Source organism: Podarcis tiliguerta (assembly GCF_965153285.1).
Source record: "Podarcis tiliguerta genome assembly, chromosome: 10".
Lineage (NCBI taxonomy): Eukaryota > Metazoa > Chordata > Lepidosauria > Squamata > Lacertidae > Podarcis > Podarcis tiliguerta.
In genome coordinates this window covers 58,219,856-58,235,067 of record NC_139543.1, presented here as the reverse complement: position 1 = coordinate 58,235,067, position 15,212 = coordinate 58,219,856, and the positions used below count along the sequence as shown (strand labels likewise).

The 15,212-nt window shown below is 43.9% G+C and overlaps 1 protein-coding gene across 1 annotated transcript; it reads right to left on the bottom strand.

Annotated features, from left to right (window-relative positions):
• Positions 1-9,438: 9,438 nt before the first annotated feature.
• LOC310659146 (perilipin-3-like) lies at positions 9,439-14,787 on the bottom strand. The gene is made up of 7 exons (XM_083402315.1): positions 14,513-14,787; positions 13,640-13,835; positions 12,764-12,846; positions 12,333-12,531; positions 11,381-11,568; positions 10,319-10,381; positions 9,439-10,082 (listed from the first exon to the last, which is right to left on the bottom strand). Exons 1-7 carry the CDS (start codon positions 14,609-14,611, stop codon positions 9,684-9,686), a joined length of 1,227 nt encoding a protein of 408 aa, XP_083258441.1. The 5' UTR covers positions 14,612-14,787; the 3' UTR covers positions 9,439-9,683.
• Positions 14,788-15,212: the final 425 nt, after the last annotated feature.

The following is a 15,212-nucleotide window of genomic DNA, read 5'->3' as shown; positions in this document are numbered from 1 at the left end:
AGGGGTTATGCTTTCGAAATAAAACTCTCCAGCCTGAAAAGACCGGCTTTTGCAGCAACCTGATACAAACCCACCCCACTTCAAAAATATTCTTTCATGCTCGCTTTCCCCTCATGGTAGGAATTGAGAAATGCAACACTGGTAGGGGTGGGTGAAATCTCTCGATTTCAGTTTCTCACTTTCCCCAGTCTTAAGATCACTTTGTGATTAAAAAAAACAAATCCATACACATTTTGTCTAATAGTCATATTTTTACAAGTCATTTCCCCTAAAATACTACAAAATAGTAGGTGTGGTGGGGAAATTACCTGTAGTTTGTTAAAGGTACCGATCCCCTTCACAGAACTACAATTCCCAGAGTGGTTTAACAATCAATCCCTCTCCTTGAAGAACTCTGAATTGTCAGCCAAAGTTCCCAGTGTTGTATTTATGCAATAATTGGAATGTGGTACAATGCCCCATTGAATTGAATGGCATTTACTCCCGTGTAAATGTGCAGAGGACTGCAGCCTTATTTGACCTTTTTAGGACTGACTGTAAGGAAATGAAGATCATTTGGGGCTACCACTGATACAAAAATAAAAGAACAATCTTTTCAAAGGATATCACCCCCCCACACACACACACCACAATGAGATGAGAAAAGCTGGATCTTTTGTCTATAAAAGGGCAATGCATCTGCTCAACAAATAAACAAAATTATCCAGCCAAAGTTAAGCACTTTGACGCCCTGCTGATTCCTTTGTAAGAGAACTAAATTCATGCCTAACTTTTGCTTCTTGAAATCCATAGGATTTGAAAACACCTAACCCCACTTACCTAGCTGGGAGTAAACCCTACTGAATTCAAATGGACTTACTTCTGAATAGATCTGGTGAGGATTGTGCTGTAACCCTGTGTTTTATCACTTTTGTATTATGCTTTTTTTTTGCCAGCCATCACTGCTTTTACAGGCTATGGTCCGTCCAAAATTAAGCATGTGTTTTTAAGTCACAAGGGGTTAGTCAACGGCTTACTGCTCCCTTCCTTTGAAATTCCTGGCATTTAAAATTGCCTCACTTTAGCAGGATTGAGCCCAACATTTTCTTGAAAGGGGAAAAAACTGGTAGGAGACACACATACAAACAATATAACTTGCCTATTATATTATGTGCAAACCGATGCCAGTTCATTCCTTAGTTGTTCTTTCTGCTGCAAATGCTAAACAAACAAACAAACAAACCCTTCTGCTGCTTTGCAGATTAAGACTGACAACAACTCCCCTGAAGCACTGCATGATATCCAGCTCTTGTTCAAATTCAATGGGACATTTGCATTTATTTTCATGTGAGCCGAACCTTCACAATTCAATTTATTTTACGTGCAATATTTTGTTTTCGTTTATTTACAGAGATACTGAACATGGTAACTGACATCCAACATATTCCAAGGAGAGCACTTTGCATTTATATAAAAGTAACTCTTTTCTTCTTCTTCTTCTTCTTCTCCCCCAGCTCTCTGCTGCCCGACCTCCTGTCCTAGACTATATGCAATAAGAAGAGAATCTGGAAAGTATTTGGGGATTCTCTCAATGCCAAACTTTTCCCCATCTCTGGCGAAGCTTTAATTCTGAGACTTGGCAGGACAATTCTCCCCTTTAAGCCTGTGTGTGTGGCATGTACCCAATTCTCCCCTCCCCCTGCCATGCATGTTCCCTTTCTCATATTGATTTGATGATCAGAGGCTTCCTTTTAAAGCAGCCTGCACTCAACATTAAGTTTTTAATTTATTAGGCAGCGGTTGAGAATCTGCCTTTGGGAGAGGCTTTAATGTTACATAGCCTGCCCCACCATGCGCCAGAAGGATTGGGTGTTTGCAGGTAACGATCCACAGACCAGGTACAGAAGTTTCAAACGTTTCCCTTGGCAAGACACCAAGTTGAGAATCGCCTGTAATGTAATAATGCAGTTCATTGGAAGGTGTGTTTATATGTCTGTGTAACAGGAAGAATAATTCATATTTGTTATTTGCTGTTGACTCAAGTGCATTTCCCAACAAGCTTTGACAGCTGATAAGAAATCCTCAACCCTTTCATTATTCTGCAAATATCGCTTTGCTTGAGCAGGATTCATATCCTCTTGATACCTTCCCACGCAGCACATTGATTGTGGTTTCGTTTCACCGCTGGCCTGTTAAATTCAACAAGAAGGGTAGTCAAACTTGCTTCCACTTAAAAATCTCGGAGGGAGAGGTGGCAACGTGGGAGGTAATATTGATCAAGCAAACTGTCATTGATCTCTTGCCCGCTATTATTCTGGAATGAGAAAACAAGGTTTGAAATATGATGCACTGGGCATTCTTTTGAGTTTTAATTTCAAGTAAGTCCCACAGGCCTGGAGGCTGCTATAATCCCCCGGCAGCCAGTAGCATTCAGAAAGCCCATCAGTGTGCAGAACGGAAACCCTGACCAGTTTCGACCCCCATATATTCAGTGATAAGGAAATTTTAGACTCTGGACCTAATGATGTCACAGCTGTGGGGGGAGTACTCTGGAGGGTAACGCGTGTTACTTTACTTATTTTTTAAAAAGTGGTAAGCTAGCCCTGTTGCGCTTTGGGGAGGGGCACCCTGCTCATTCTGTTGAGGGGGGCTCTGGATTTCACCCCAAAAGTCCTTCCCTGACGGAACTTCTGCCTGCAGTTACCCGACAATGCCTGCGCCTGCCCTTTTATTCTCTTTAGCCAGAGTCCTGTAACCAATCACGAAGTTCCCTCTGAAAATCCTGTGGCCCATTGGACTATAGCTAAGGACCAATGAGTTCAAATGGAATGCTCACTAAAGGACCTATCGCAGCTTTAGGATTACACCAATGCTAATAAAAGCCACGTTCTGCTGTCAACTGCCATAACGGAAAACCTAACAGCGCACAGTTTAGCAACTGCCTCGGCCTAGTTGCTTCTTTGCAAACTGCCAACTCAAAAACCCTCATACATTGTGCCTTCCTGGATCAGTTCGGGCTCATCTACACTTCTGTTTGCCCTGCTGCTTTCGGCTGGGAAAACCTACATTAAAGCACTGAATCAGAACAAATAGCAAGGGCATTTTCTGCAGATTGCTATTTTTTTCCGATTCAGCAGTAAATTGTGTGTTTTTCAGGAGAAAGCTGCCAGTCAAACACAAAACTGTTCGGAACCATGGCTAGACAAGGGGGAAACTACTCAGACTCACGCTTTCTAGGAAGTGTGGACAATCCCTAGGCCTTTTCTCCCTTATTATAATTATTTACACACCAAATAGTTTATGCAACAGAAGAGTGTTTTTACATCTAAATCTTCCCTCATATTTTCCTCACAAGAACATGTGTCCACCATACTCCTAGAATTCATACCAGGCTTGGCCAGTTCAAAGGTGTCATACTGTCTGCTAGGGATTGCTGGAGGAGAGGGCTACCAATGGCCACTAGCCATGATGGCTGTGCTTTGCCTCCACAGTTCCAGGCATCTTCTGAATCCCAGTTGTTGGAAACCACAGGTGGGGAGAGTGCTCTTGCCCTCAAATTCTGCTTGTGGGCTTCCCACAGGCATCTGTTTGGCCACTGTGAGAAAAGGATGAGCCATAGGCCTGATCCAACAGGTTCTTATTGTGCTCTTAAGAATCTGTCACCTTCCTTTGCAATGAATGAGGAAATCTTGCTCATACTGGGTTTCTGTGCACACAACATCCTATTATAAGAATGGTAGCCAGCGTAGTACAGCACTTAAAAGCATCACACTTTCTTGATTAGTCATTTAGTCGTGTCCGACTCTTCGTGACCCCATGGACCAGAGCACGCCAGGCACTCCTGTCTTCCACTGCCTCCCGCAGTTTGGTCAAACTCATGCTGGTAGCTTCAAGAACGCTGTCCAACCATCTCGTCCTCTGTCATCCCCTTCTCCTTGTGCCCTCCATCTTTCCCAACATCAGGGTCTTTTCCAGGGAGTCTTCTCTTCTCCTGGAGCCTCAGCTGCAGGATCTGTCCTTCCAGTGAGCATTCAGGGCTGATTTCCTTCAGAATGGAGAGGTTTGATCTTCTTGCAGTCCATGGGACTCTCAAGAGTCTCCTCCAGCACCATAATTTAAAAGCATCCATTCTTCAGCGATCAGCCTTCTTTATGGTCCAGCTCTCACTTCCATACATCCCTACAGGAAAAAACATAGCATGAACTATACGGACCTTTGTTGGCAAGGTGATGTCTCTGCTTTTTAAGATGCTAAAAAGCATCACACTAGTGCTGAAGAAATCCAGGATCAAATTCCCACACGGCCATGTCCCTCATTTGGTGACCTTGGAACATTTTGCTGTCTGACCCAGCTCACTGGGTTTTTGTGAGGATAAAAGAGGCAGGTTCACGCATTCTGTCTTGAGCCCCTTAGAGAAAAGATGGGATATAATCGTAATAAGTTCTGAATCTGGCTTATGAGACTTTGAACTGCAAAGGACAAAGCCTGTTTGCCATGGCAAACAAGGAGCAGAACTGCACAGGGCCTAAGAAGGGAGGTGTGTGTGTGTGTGTGTGTGTGTGTGTGTGTGTTCAATGATTGCACTGTTTGGCAGGATTTTGTGACAACAGGCATACATATGGTAACAGTTTGCGGTTCTCCTAGAGTGCAGACACTTTGTGAGCAAACCGTCTGATATTAACAGTTTGTTATTTCAGAAAGGTGCCAGCTCAAAATTTTTGGCAGCCTGGGGCACCAGGCTTATACTCCATATAATATAGTAAGATATTCAGCTTGGCTGGCTTCCCCTCCCCTTCCTTCCCTCAAAAAAATAATAATAATAAAAATCAACAAGTTTTGCAAACCAACAAATGAAAAATACAGATGATTTTTTTTCACAGACCAACAAGGAATTGCAAGAGAATTACCTCCCACACACACACAAAAAAAAAGGAGGGAAGGGAAGAAAACAGCCACCAAATATTCACAAAACAATTATTGGAATTGGAAGCTTGACCATAAGTATATGTTGTTCATCAAATCATAGTGACAGCTTAAAGTATTTTGCTACAGACAGACACTAGCAGAAAGGTGCAGTAGAAGATCCAGAGAGATCCACAATATCTAATATATTGTGCTGAGTCGTTGGGATTGTTTCTATTTTGTCTTGAAATGGCAGGCTCTGTCTCACATTTTTACTTCTTCCAGTTCTGGTATTGTCAGAATTAATTTCAGAAATATTTCAGAATATAGGGAGCCGGTGGAAAGAGACATCTTCCCTGACTTGCGCCATTTTTCCTTCCGCAATGTTTCTCCTGAATGGAAGCCCTCAACCCTCATCCCCAGCTGACACCAGTGCAGCTGCATTTGATAATACCCACCCCCTTATTTCTCTTGCCTTCCTTTTCCCGGTCAAAATTTGGACTGTAAGCGCCTCAGGGCAAAGACCGCAATCTTTTGCTTATGGAATTCTGTAAGACTCTGTACAGCAGAAGCAGGGAAACTGTGGCCCATTGTCCAAACTGGCTGGGGTTGAGGGAAACTGGAGTCATTTGGTGGGCCACAAATTCCCCACCCCTGCAATATACACTGAGGTGCTAAATGAAAACAAGAATGTTGTTTCTCCATCACAATCACGCCTTGTGCAACACAGTTCCTGATTTATTACATTTATGGGCAGAGAAACAGAACAGAGCCATCCATCATCACACAGAGCAGCACAGCAGGCAAGGCCCCTCTGCGAGTAGGTGCTTTCGGCTCGCAGGAACATTTAATGATTTCTTATGATCTACTAATAGTTGGGCTGCGGCCTACTATTGCGAACTGGCACACAGTTTGGCAAATTGCTGACATAAGCACATTGGGGGAGACATTTCTGTCACATTGCCTCCCCGGAGCAGCTCTTCTTGCCAATAAAGTGCCGTTTCCAATATCAAGATGTAGATGTATTTTGAAAGCTATTTCATTTAGTATTGGATAAGCAGCAGCAACCCACAGCTGGCTGGGTTACATTTCCTCAAATCTGTTTAGCTTTCGTGCGGTTGGGGAAAGGTTCTTCTAATAAGCAAGTTCAGAACATCCAGAACTGCATCTTGAGGAAATAAACAAGATTTCCGTGATCTTCAGGGAGACTCTTTGGGGAAGAGTCTAGATAGATTTGTCACCTGTCAAAGACCCCCAGTGACTTTCGAGACAAAAGAGGCAAAGATAAATTTCCTTGTGGAGGCAGTTTCAGGACACTCACCTATTGAATTTCTGCCTGCATTGCCTAGCTTGCAAAGGTCAAAAACAGGGACAGTGTGGGCGGCTACCATGGCCTCATTCTGATGGTTGGACTACCAAACCATGACCAGCTGCCATGGAAGGGTACTGCCTCCAGGGGAGACCAGAGCCATCTAAGGTGTGAGGGTTCCACAGCAGCCCCTCTTCTCCATCTCTCCCCACTGGCCCCAAATCCTGGTGCAAAGTGAGCAAGTGAAAGGCTGCTGCAAGGAGAGCTGACCATTAGTCTTAGTGAGACAGTCACCTCAGGGAGAAGATGTAGCCCCTACAGTTGCTCTCCCTGAGGCCCAACAGACAAGCTTCCCTCTGTTGGCTAACAGAACTATGTGTGCCTGGGGATGAGTAAATCTGTCAGTTTGGGTGTCACGTTTTTCCATTCTTAAGTTCTGCTCTCCACCGTTCCACATGTTTTTAATGGCAAGCGAAGTCCTCGGGGAAATTTGTCAGCACTTTAATGCTAGTTTCTCCTAATATATACATTTGTGTAATGAAGAGGTTCCCAATATCAAGGAAGAGGTTTTCCTCTAGGTCCAGCTGGCCACCATTTTGAATCAAGATGGCAGACTACCTTTCAAAACTGATGTTCTTGTTTTTTAGAATTCCAAGCAACACCAGGTATCAGGCTACCAATCATACATAAGCCAGGCCATTGGACTCACCTGGTATCAGGCACTCTTTCAAGAAAGCTTAGTTACCATTCGTAATATTGACTATATTTGACTATTGGACTACAACTAAGGCAACCCAGGCATTAAGCTCACTGGGTGGCCTTGGGCCAGCCACTCACTCTCGTCCTGGTCTATCTCACAAGACTGTTGGAGGCGACAGGAGAAGAACCAAGGAACTCCTTGTAAGAAAGGTATAAATCATATATCAGTATAAATATCAGTATATTATATTATATTAATTAAATTATAACATAACATAACATAACATAACATAACATAACATAACATAACATAACATAACATAACATTATATTATATATTATATATTATATATTATATATTATATATTATATATTATATATTATATATTATATATTATATATTATATCAGTATAAATAAAACTTCTCTGTTAGAAACACTGACCACCTTCTGAAGATCCCGAAGCTTCTCCAAAACAGCCTGGGAACTTACTACAGAAAACGTTGTGACCAGCTATAGTATTATGTGAGAACAGTTTTCTCAGCTCATTATAATTTGTCTGACAGTGTGACTCACATTTCCCCCATCTTCTCTATCTATGCCTTTTGTCTGTCATAACCATCCTGGGGGCGGATGCGTCTGAGGCCAGATGTCTTTTTAGCATGCTGTTTCTAATTGTGAATAATTTTCTTGCATGAGATACATGCTACTCTCAAGAGATGGCTCTGTGGATAAGGTGGGGAGAGTACAGGAAAAGTAAACACTCGGGGACATAGACCTGTCATTGAACTTCACGTCCTGATAGATCATTATACTGGATCCGCAGGCAGCAAAACCCTTTAAACAAATGACACACTCATATCCTGCATCTCTAGCCTTCTGAAATTTTGCAGGTTACCTTGCTAGGGACACTTCTATGATATATGGCTGCATGCCATTTGTAGAATAGTCACCCACAAAAACCACCGTGAAGGAAGCAAATCCCATTTTCATCCCCTCCCGCAAAAAGGTCAATTTAAAAGTCGCTTAGCACAAAGGCCCCAAGGCATATTTGCTGCAATTTGACAGGTTTCTTACTCAGGGGGTCCCTTCTCTTATACATGCAATATTCATTCGCATTGCATATAAAACAGATTAAGTAAATCCTTTTCAACACACACACACACAAATGTAAAGGATTTCCTTGCAGAAAAAACCCTCTGCAGCTTATGCCCAGAAATTCTCATTCTCTCAGAAGGGGCTATACCTTGCCTGAAAATTTCATCCTTTGAGGAAAAGGGGATGGCATCAAAATTTGAATAGTGCCCAGCGTGTACACACAAATGGGCCTATTTAATGTCACTGCATCCAGAGAAATAATATCCTGCAAACATGAATCTAATTAGTGCATGAAGGTGTTACACCAGAAAGCAAGCTGTCCTGCCAGGCTCAGTCTGGGTCATCACTTCCCACCTTGAGAGGAAACGGGTCACCAAAAGCCTTTGTTATCTCTCTTCCAAGATTCCAGACATGAAGCTTCATTTCCCCAAAACAGGATCCAGAATTGGAATCTGAAGCATTTCATATGCTCTCCAATTTGGTTCAGAAAGGAACATAGTCTTCTTCATAGGGAGGGTCCAAATAAAATCTTGTCATTGATGCACACCTCAGTTTGAAAAGACCTCGCCATCTTGAAGGTCTTGCCTCATAAGCAGGCCAGGTAAAGACTACCAAGGCCAAGATGCAGCAACTAGAAGTTTAGTCAGGTTAAGACTTTCTGTTACCCAAACTCTCAGTACACCTACCATGATTGGCCTTGACTCCTCAAGTTCCTTCTGCAATTCTCACCCTGTTTCTTTATGGTTAAGAACCTTGCACAGCTATAGGGGTGACGCTTTTTGGTTGGGTTTTTTTATTTGCCCGCCAACTTTATAATTAGGTCATTAGTTGTTTTAAGAAGGCCCACCCCATGGTAAAGTTAGTGTGCTTTGTTTTGCAGCAGGCATTGTGCTTGATGAGACCAAAGGTTGGTCTCCAGCATTTTGTCCTCAGCAGTCAGCTGCCTCTGGAAAGCCCCCAAGCAAGATGGAGCACAATAGCACCCCAACAGCTGGTCTTCAGAAAGACTGCTTCTGATGCTGGAGTGGTCAAAACCCTGCTGGGTCAAGTCCAAAGGCCAATCGACTGGCAGGTACATTACCAAAGCCAAAGATTGAACCTAGGACCTTACCAGGGGAAACATGGAACCTTTTGCATGCAGAGTTTGAGTTCCACACTACAGCCTTTTTTCCTCATCACTTCATGCTGCAACTCTGCTTCCCAGCATGGTGAACCCATCATCTAGGCAACCTTTTAACACCATAAATTATGCTAGTTTGTTCTGGGAAAGGCTTTTCCCTGGTATCATGGAGTGCTTCCACCATCAGCTGAAACATGCTCAGGCCGAGCTACTGCTTAAGACTTCACACAGACAAGTAACCGAGTGCAACAATTTATTCCAATCATATTTCAAAGCCAGGTTGCAGAGATTATCAGCTGCATACATTCATTCACAGCCAATGAATAAATACAAGTCAGGTTTTTTGCTTTTGTTTTACTTGTAGAGTCTGAAGCCCCTGGGAGTTAGCAACTGATTTTTCCAATAATGGTCAAGTCTCCCATTCTACCAAAAGTTCCAGGGCCATAGTTCTGTCATGTTAGCTTAGTCACATTCATTTCAGCTCTTCCAACAAATTCAACAGCAGGCTCAAGTGCTCTTTCAAGCTCCATCAAGTGCCCAAAGACACAGAATTCCAGCCTCTAGAATGAGCTACAGGTCACAAACTCTCCTTTGGCACTGCCGCTTTCAGGTCTCCCTTGTTCTGATCGTCAGGCTTCGTGGGCTTCACATCATTGGGTTTCCGAGGTGAAGGGGAGAATGGACCCACCAGCCAAGACATTGGAGCATTATGTACGACATAGTCCAAGATGTCATCCACATACTCCTGGGCTTTGAGGGCCTTCTCTTGGCTTTGGCTTAGAATGCTGTTGGGGAGGTCTTTGAAAGAGTGAGCACTGGTGAAGTAGGTGTGAAGCTCTTCTATGTTGCGGTAGGCCAGCTGGATGTTCTGCTGGAAGTTAGCTGGCAGGCCTTGGATGCTGGCAATCAGGTTCTTGTAGGCTGCTTGCAACTGCTGGGTGATGTGGTGGGACATGGCCAAGGTCTGAGATTCTATCTGCAATTAGAAGGAAGAAGTCAACAGATCCCTCAACCAGGGTTCTACGTGCACTGGTCAAGCAATGTCAAGCCACCAACGATTAGCTCCGTTGCTTAGAACATGGTGCTGATAATGCCAAAGTCACGGGTTTGTATGGGTGCATATTCCTGCACTGCAGGGGGTTGGACTAGATAATCCATGGGGTCCTTCCCAAATCTGATTCTATCACCATTAAATCAGTAGTATAACCATACCTGACGAAGCCTCTCCTGGCTTTCCTGGAGTTTCTGCTGAACACTTTCCTTTGTATCCTCTATCTAGAGAGGAAACAAACAAAAATCAACAGAGCAGCTTGGAATAAACTAAAGCCAAGACAAACCTTGTAATTGCTACACATTTTGTTACCGTACCTGTCAGATAAGGACTGACCCCTCTGAGGCCCCTGTGCATTGAGGGCAAGATCTTGTTCAATTAGATACAAGTTTTCATAAGCAAGCACAGGCAGATGTTGAGCTTCTTGTACAAATAAGATTTCCCCCTCTCATAGCTTGCCATGTTGGTATCAGCATTGTTCATCCTCACACAATGACACCTGATTTTACACAACCATACAATTACACTCCTAGTTTTCCACTGGTGCTCAAAAGCAACCATCAATATTAAACTAGTGCTAGCAATTTGCTTTGTCTAAATGTGACATTTTTACACACTTCTTATGAATCAGGGTCATCTCGCTCTTAAAGCTGGGTATTTGCTATACTGCAGTTTCGCATCTTGCTGCTGTGTGGTCCAGAGATCAAAGCATCCTGTGACTCGAGGATCAATTGCCACCAGCCATTGCTATATCCTCAACAGTTCAACATCTTGAAATTATGCAAATCATGCTCCATCTCAAGGTTTTCCAGTTTTCCCAATGAGCAAAGACCACTATATTTGTCTGCCCAGAAAACCCTGAAAATTTCCAGAAGATTCTGGGGCACATTCTGTGTATAATGTTTATGCAGTGTTGGGGCAGGAGTCTTTTCAGTTAGTGTTGACTGCCTGAGGTGTTGGGGCAAGGGGACGGGGACAGGCCCATGGCACAAATCATATGCAAATTTGTGTCACGATCCTAAGCCCCCGCCCCACCCCATGCCTCCCACTAAAAGCAGCCTATGGAGACCAAATGCTTAGATTCCCATGCCATGAAGTTTTTTCAGTTGCCAGTCATAACTGGTTAACAAGGAACGCAGATATTTACAGTAGCTTAAAAAGGAAGCAGACATATTTTTCCTGTGGTTAACAAAGAGTACACACCATAGAAGTGAAGACCCTACCTGTCCAATGGCTTGACGCAGCTGAATGAAAGTCTCTCTGATGTTGTCTCTGGCAGCTTTCATCCTGGCTACAGCATGCTGATAAGCACGATGCTGGATCTTGGTTGACAGAGAACCAAGACGCACAAAGTACCCCCGAGTCTCAAGGGGTGTGCCCACTCCTTCTGGTGTAGTTTCTGCAACTTTTGCTAAAGAGCACATTTAAATATTGTTACTTTTTAAAAGGTTTCTACCCTAGCTAACTTCAAACACCCACCCACACCCCAGGAAAGATCACAGCATACCACCTTTCAAAATCCCATAATCAGAAGGAAGATCCATGAAGTATGGAGTAGTTTTTTACTCAAAGCAAGGCCTTTGAAAGATGTTGCACCCATCTAGGATGAATGCGACAAAAATCAGGCACCACTCTCAGGGCAGCCTCTCATGTCTAGTCGCTACCTGCTTAAGTTTCAGAAGGTGCTCACACCTGGAGTAGAGTCCTGGAGACTATCCAAATAAACATGGTTGTCCGGCAGTTCAAACAAAGGTATGTTTGTTTCCCAGTAGGCTCCTGATCTTAAGGATAAAGTAGACACCAAAGAAGCTGTGAGCATAGCATGCAGGGCCATCTTACCCATAGGCGCTAGGGGTGCAGGGCACCCGGGCGCCGGGCTCTCAGGGGCGCCAAGTCGAGAGTCTGAGGCCTGAGAGTTGAGTTCGGGGAAGAGCCCGCCCAGTGGTTGGAGCACTGCAGCAGGTGGCTTTGCTGCAGGCAGCTCTGCACCACGAGTTCGGGGGCAACCAAGCCAGCGAGATGCTGAGGCAGCCAGCCGACTCTGCCCTCCTGTGTGCCTGGGATTGGGCAACTGGGCGGGGTGCCGGGTGGATCTTTGCACCCCGATGCCGCATATCCTTAAGACAGCCCTGATAACATGGGTCACAATAGATCAGGTTGCTATTCTTTGCTTACCCAGTTCTTCTTCAGTCATTGGAAGGTAGTGGTCCAGCAGCTCTTCAGATTTCTCCAGCACTGCTTCTGCTCCACTGAGGGCCATCTTGCCCATTCTTGTTTCGACCACCATCTCTTTGCCATCCTGCACAGCCTTGGCTACTGCTTCTTTTGCATCTGCTACTTTCGATGACACCAGTTCTTGCGTATCAGAAATAACCTAAAGCCAGAGCATCAAACAAGCAGCTTTATTCATCACCCCCTACCACACATTACATTTTGCTGCCGTGGACCACTCTCCACCCACCAGAATTGTTGTGACTAGGCAAGCAACCGCTTATCCAAGTTGCTGTGAATTTGTTCCCCAAAGTTCAGGAATGCATGAAGAGCAACAGTAGAATTAAATAAATGCTTGGGACATAAGAAAAGATAGTGAGCAGGTTGCAATCTACCTGGTCAGCTGTCTGATGAAGGATGGGAAGCTTCTCCTCTAGCTTGTCCAAGCCCTTTGAGGCATAGTGGCTTGCTGCTGCAACTACAGAGAGGATTCCTTTAGTTGTGGTGCACACATGTGAGGAGCTTATTGTAGCCTACACACTTGTCATTGTTTGATCTAGCACCACATTCTAACGAGGACATTGAGAACAGAGTATTCCACATAGGTGGCATCACATGTGACACACTTTGCTGGTAGAGATGTGAGATGTGAGCAATGTTTTTTCCCCCATTCATGGTGGGAACGCCTACTGGTAAAAAGTTTCAGGTCTAATGTGTGTCAAGGCAGTATCGACTATTGTAAAGACTTCTGTGCAGATGATCCCACAGCATTCACTTTGAAATATATATGGGATGGTCATCTTCAAAGATTGCAATCTAAAGAATTTGTACTATGGCTCCTGGCAGCAGCTAGGCTATGCATGGCACACAAAAATGGAAGAATTTGTAGGCACTGCAGATTTCTCTGTGGTATATAAATGTATGGAACTTCGCAATCACAGGAAAGATAACCCACAATATACAAATTTCCAGGCGCTTAGAAGATCCAGAACATTATACTGTGTGGTGGGACATTTATCACTTATACCAACACAACTAACCTCCAGGGCTCTTTGGCACTGCCAGTGTGGGATAAATAGACATTTTACTGTTTCTAGTAATAGGTGCCTCCAATTTTCTTGACAAAGAATGGATAAATGGGTCCCTTTGTCATCTCTGATATTTTTATGCTTTTTTACACTGGTTTTTATTTGTGTTTAATTTTGTACGTATGGTGGAATAAGGTATTTAAAAAGAAAAAGATCGGAACATTTCCAATGCAGCCTACTCACCCTGTGGTTCAAGCTTACTGAGAAGAGGCTGGGCACCGCTCACAGCAATATCAGAGACATGCTTCACACCTTTCTCAGCCAAATCCAGAACAACTTTCACATAGGGATGGTTCTCTTTGGTTGAGGCATAAGCAGAGGCAGCCAAATCATAGGTGGAGCTTACCAGAGGCAGACTGGTAGCTCTCTTGAGGACATCCTAGAGGTGTGGTAAGAGAACATCAGTAAAGTATCTCAGCGGCCTGTAATATTCTAGACATTCGTTCTACCAATGGCCTGTACCTAACTAGACACATCACAGTAAAGTTAGTGTCGAGGTGGACTAAATTCCAAACTTTAAAAATCTAACAGTTCTACGTTAGGATTAATCCATGCACCAAGTTTCAAGTTACCTTGCCTATTTTTTTCAATTGTTAAGATATTCAATGCTGCCATAGCTCAATATGAGAGCACATGCTTTGTACTTCAGGACACAAACTTCTTCGGTTGCTTATAGAGTGTCGGGACAGTAGTCTGTCCAAACCAATGTTGTCCTAGCAGTAGCTTCCTGGGGTATCAGGCAGGCATATTTTGTCAGCTAAATTGCTTTGTATAGGATGGATGGAAATGCCAGGGATTCAGGCGGGAGCTTTCTGGCTAAAGAGTCCAGGGGTGGAGGGGAGCTGTGCCAGAGCCCCAGGACACCAGAGCCCCGGAGCACCAAATGCCAACAAGAAATTTTATTTTGGAGTTTTATACTCTGCCTGCTAACCAAAAGTTTGAGGCAGAGAAAGAGAGAGAGAGAGAGAGAGAGAGAGAGAGAGAGAGAGAGAGAGAGAGAGAGAGAGAGAGAGTTGTGTACATAATGGATAGTAAGACCTGATAGGAGAAACATACCTGCTGTACTATTTCTTTAGTCTCAGGAACTGGAATGCTTTCTTGACTTTTAGAAGTCATTGTGTGGTCTGACCTGGAAAACCAGAAATATAACTCCATTTGTGCCCGTTTCACACAAAAAGACTTCCTAACACAAGCCAGGAGTTCATCCTAAAGCCTTTATGAGAAAGGCAGTTTATTCCCTTTGTTCTAGCTTGGGCTTGGCACTCAGACAGCGAAGTGCTTCAGAGTCCCAAAAGCCAAGCAAGGCTTCCAACAGCGTCTTCTTGAGTTTAATAATGATGCAAGGTCTGAAGACAAGGCCCCATTGGCACCACCTACTGGCAGAAGCATTATTACTTTGCACCACCGTTTTTCATCAAAGTTTGTAGCTATTCCAACCCCACATCTCAAACAAACCCCAAAAATACATCCCACCTACTCCCAGTCAGTGGCTGAATCTAAATAGATGTAGACCTTTGGTCCTCTCCCTTTCCTCATTAACATTTTGCCCACTTTCACTCCCAATAGGAATAGCAACCCAACAGGTAGTATTTCAACAGGTGCAGTTCTCCCCCAGCTTAGAGATGCAGTCTTGCTTTATCGTTAGTCAACGAGGGGTTTTTTGGGTGTGGGTGTGCGTGCATGGATAATACCTATTTTTAAAAGGTCTTCTTAAAAAGGCACAGCACAGTTCTGCATTAGCCATCATTTCACTCCA

Coding starts and splice junctions, on each gene's coding strand:
- LOC310659146 (XM_083402315.1), bottom strand. CDS start 14,611: ATGGAGTTATATTTCTGGTTTTCCAGGTCAGACCACACAATGACTTCT. Junction 11,569..12,332: donor AATGACTGAAGAAGAACTGG/GTAAGCAAAGAA, acceptor TGTGCTCTTTAG/CAAAAGTTGCAGAAACTACA. Junction 10,083..10,318: donor GCCAGGAGAGGCTTCGTCAG/GTATGGTTATAC, acceptor TTCTAATTGCAG/ATAGAATCTCAGACCTTGGC.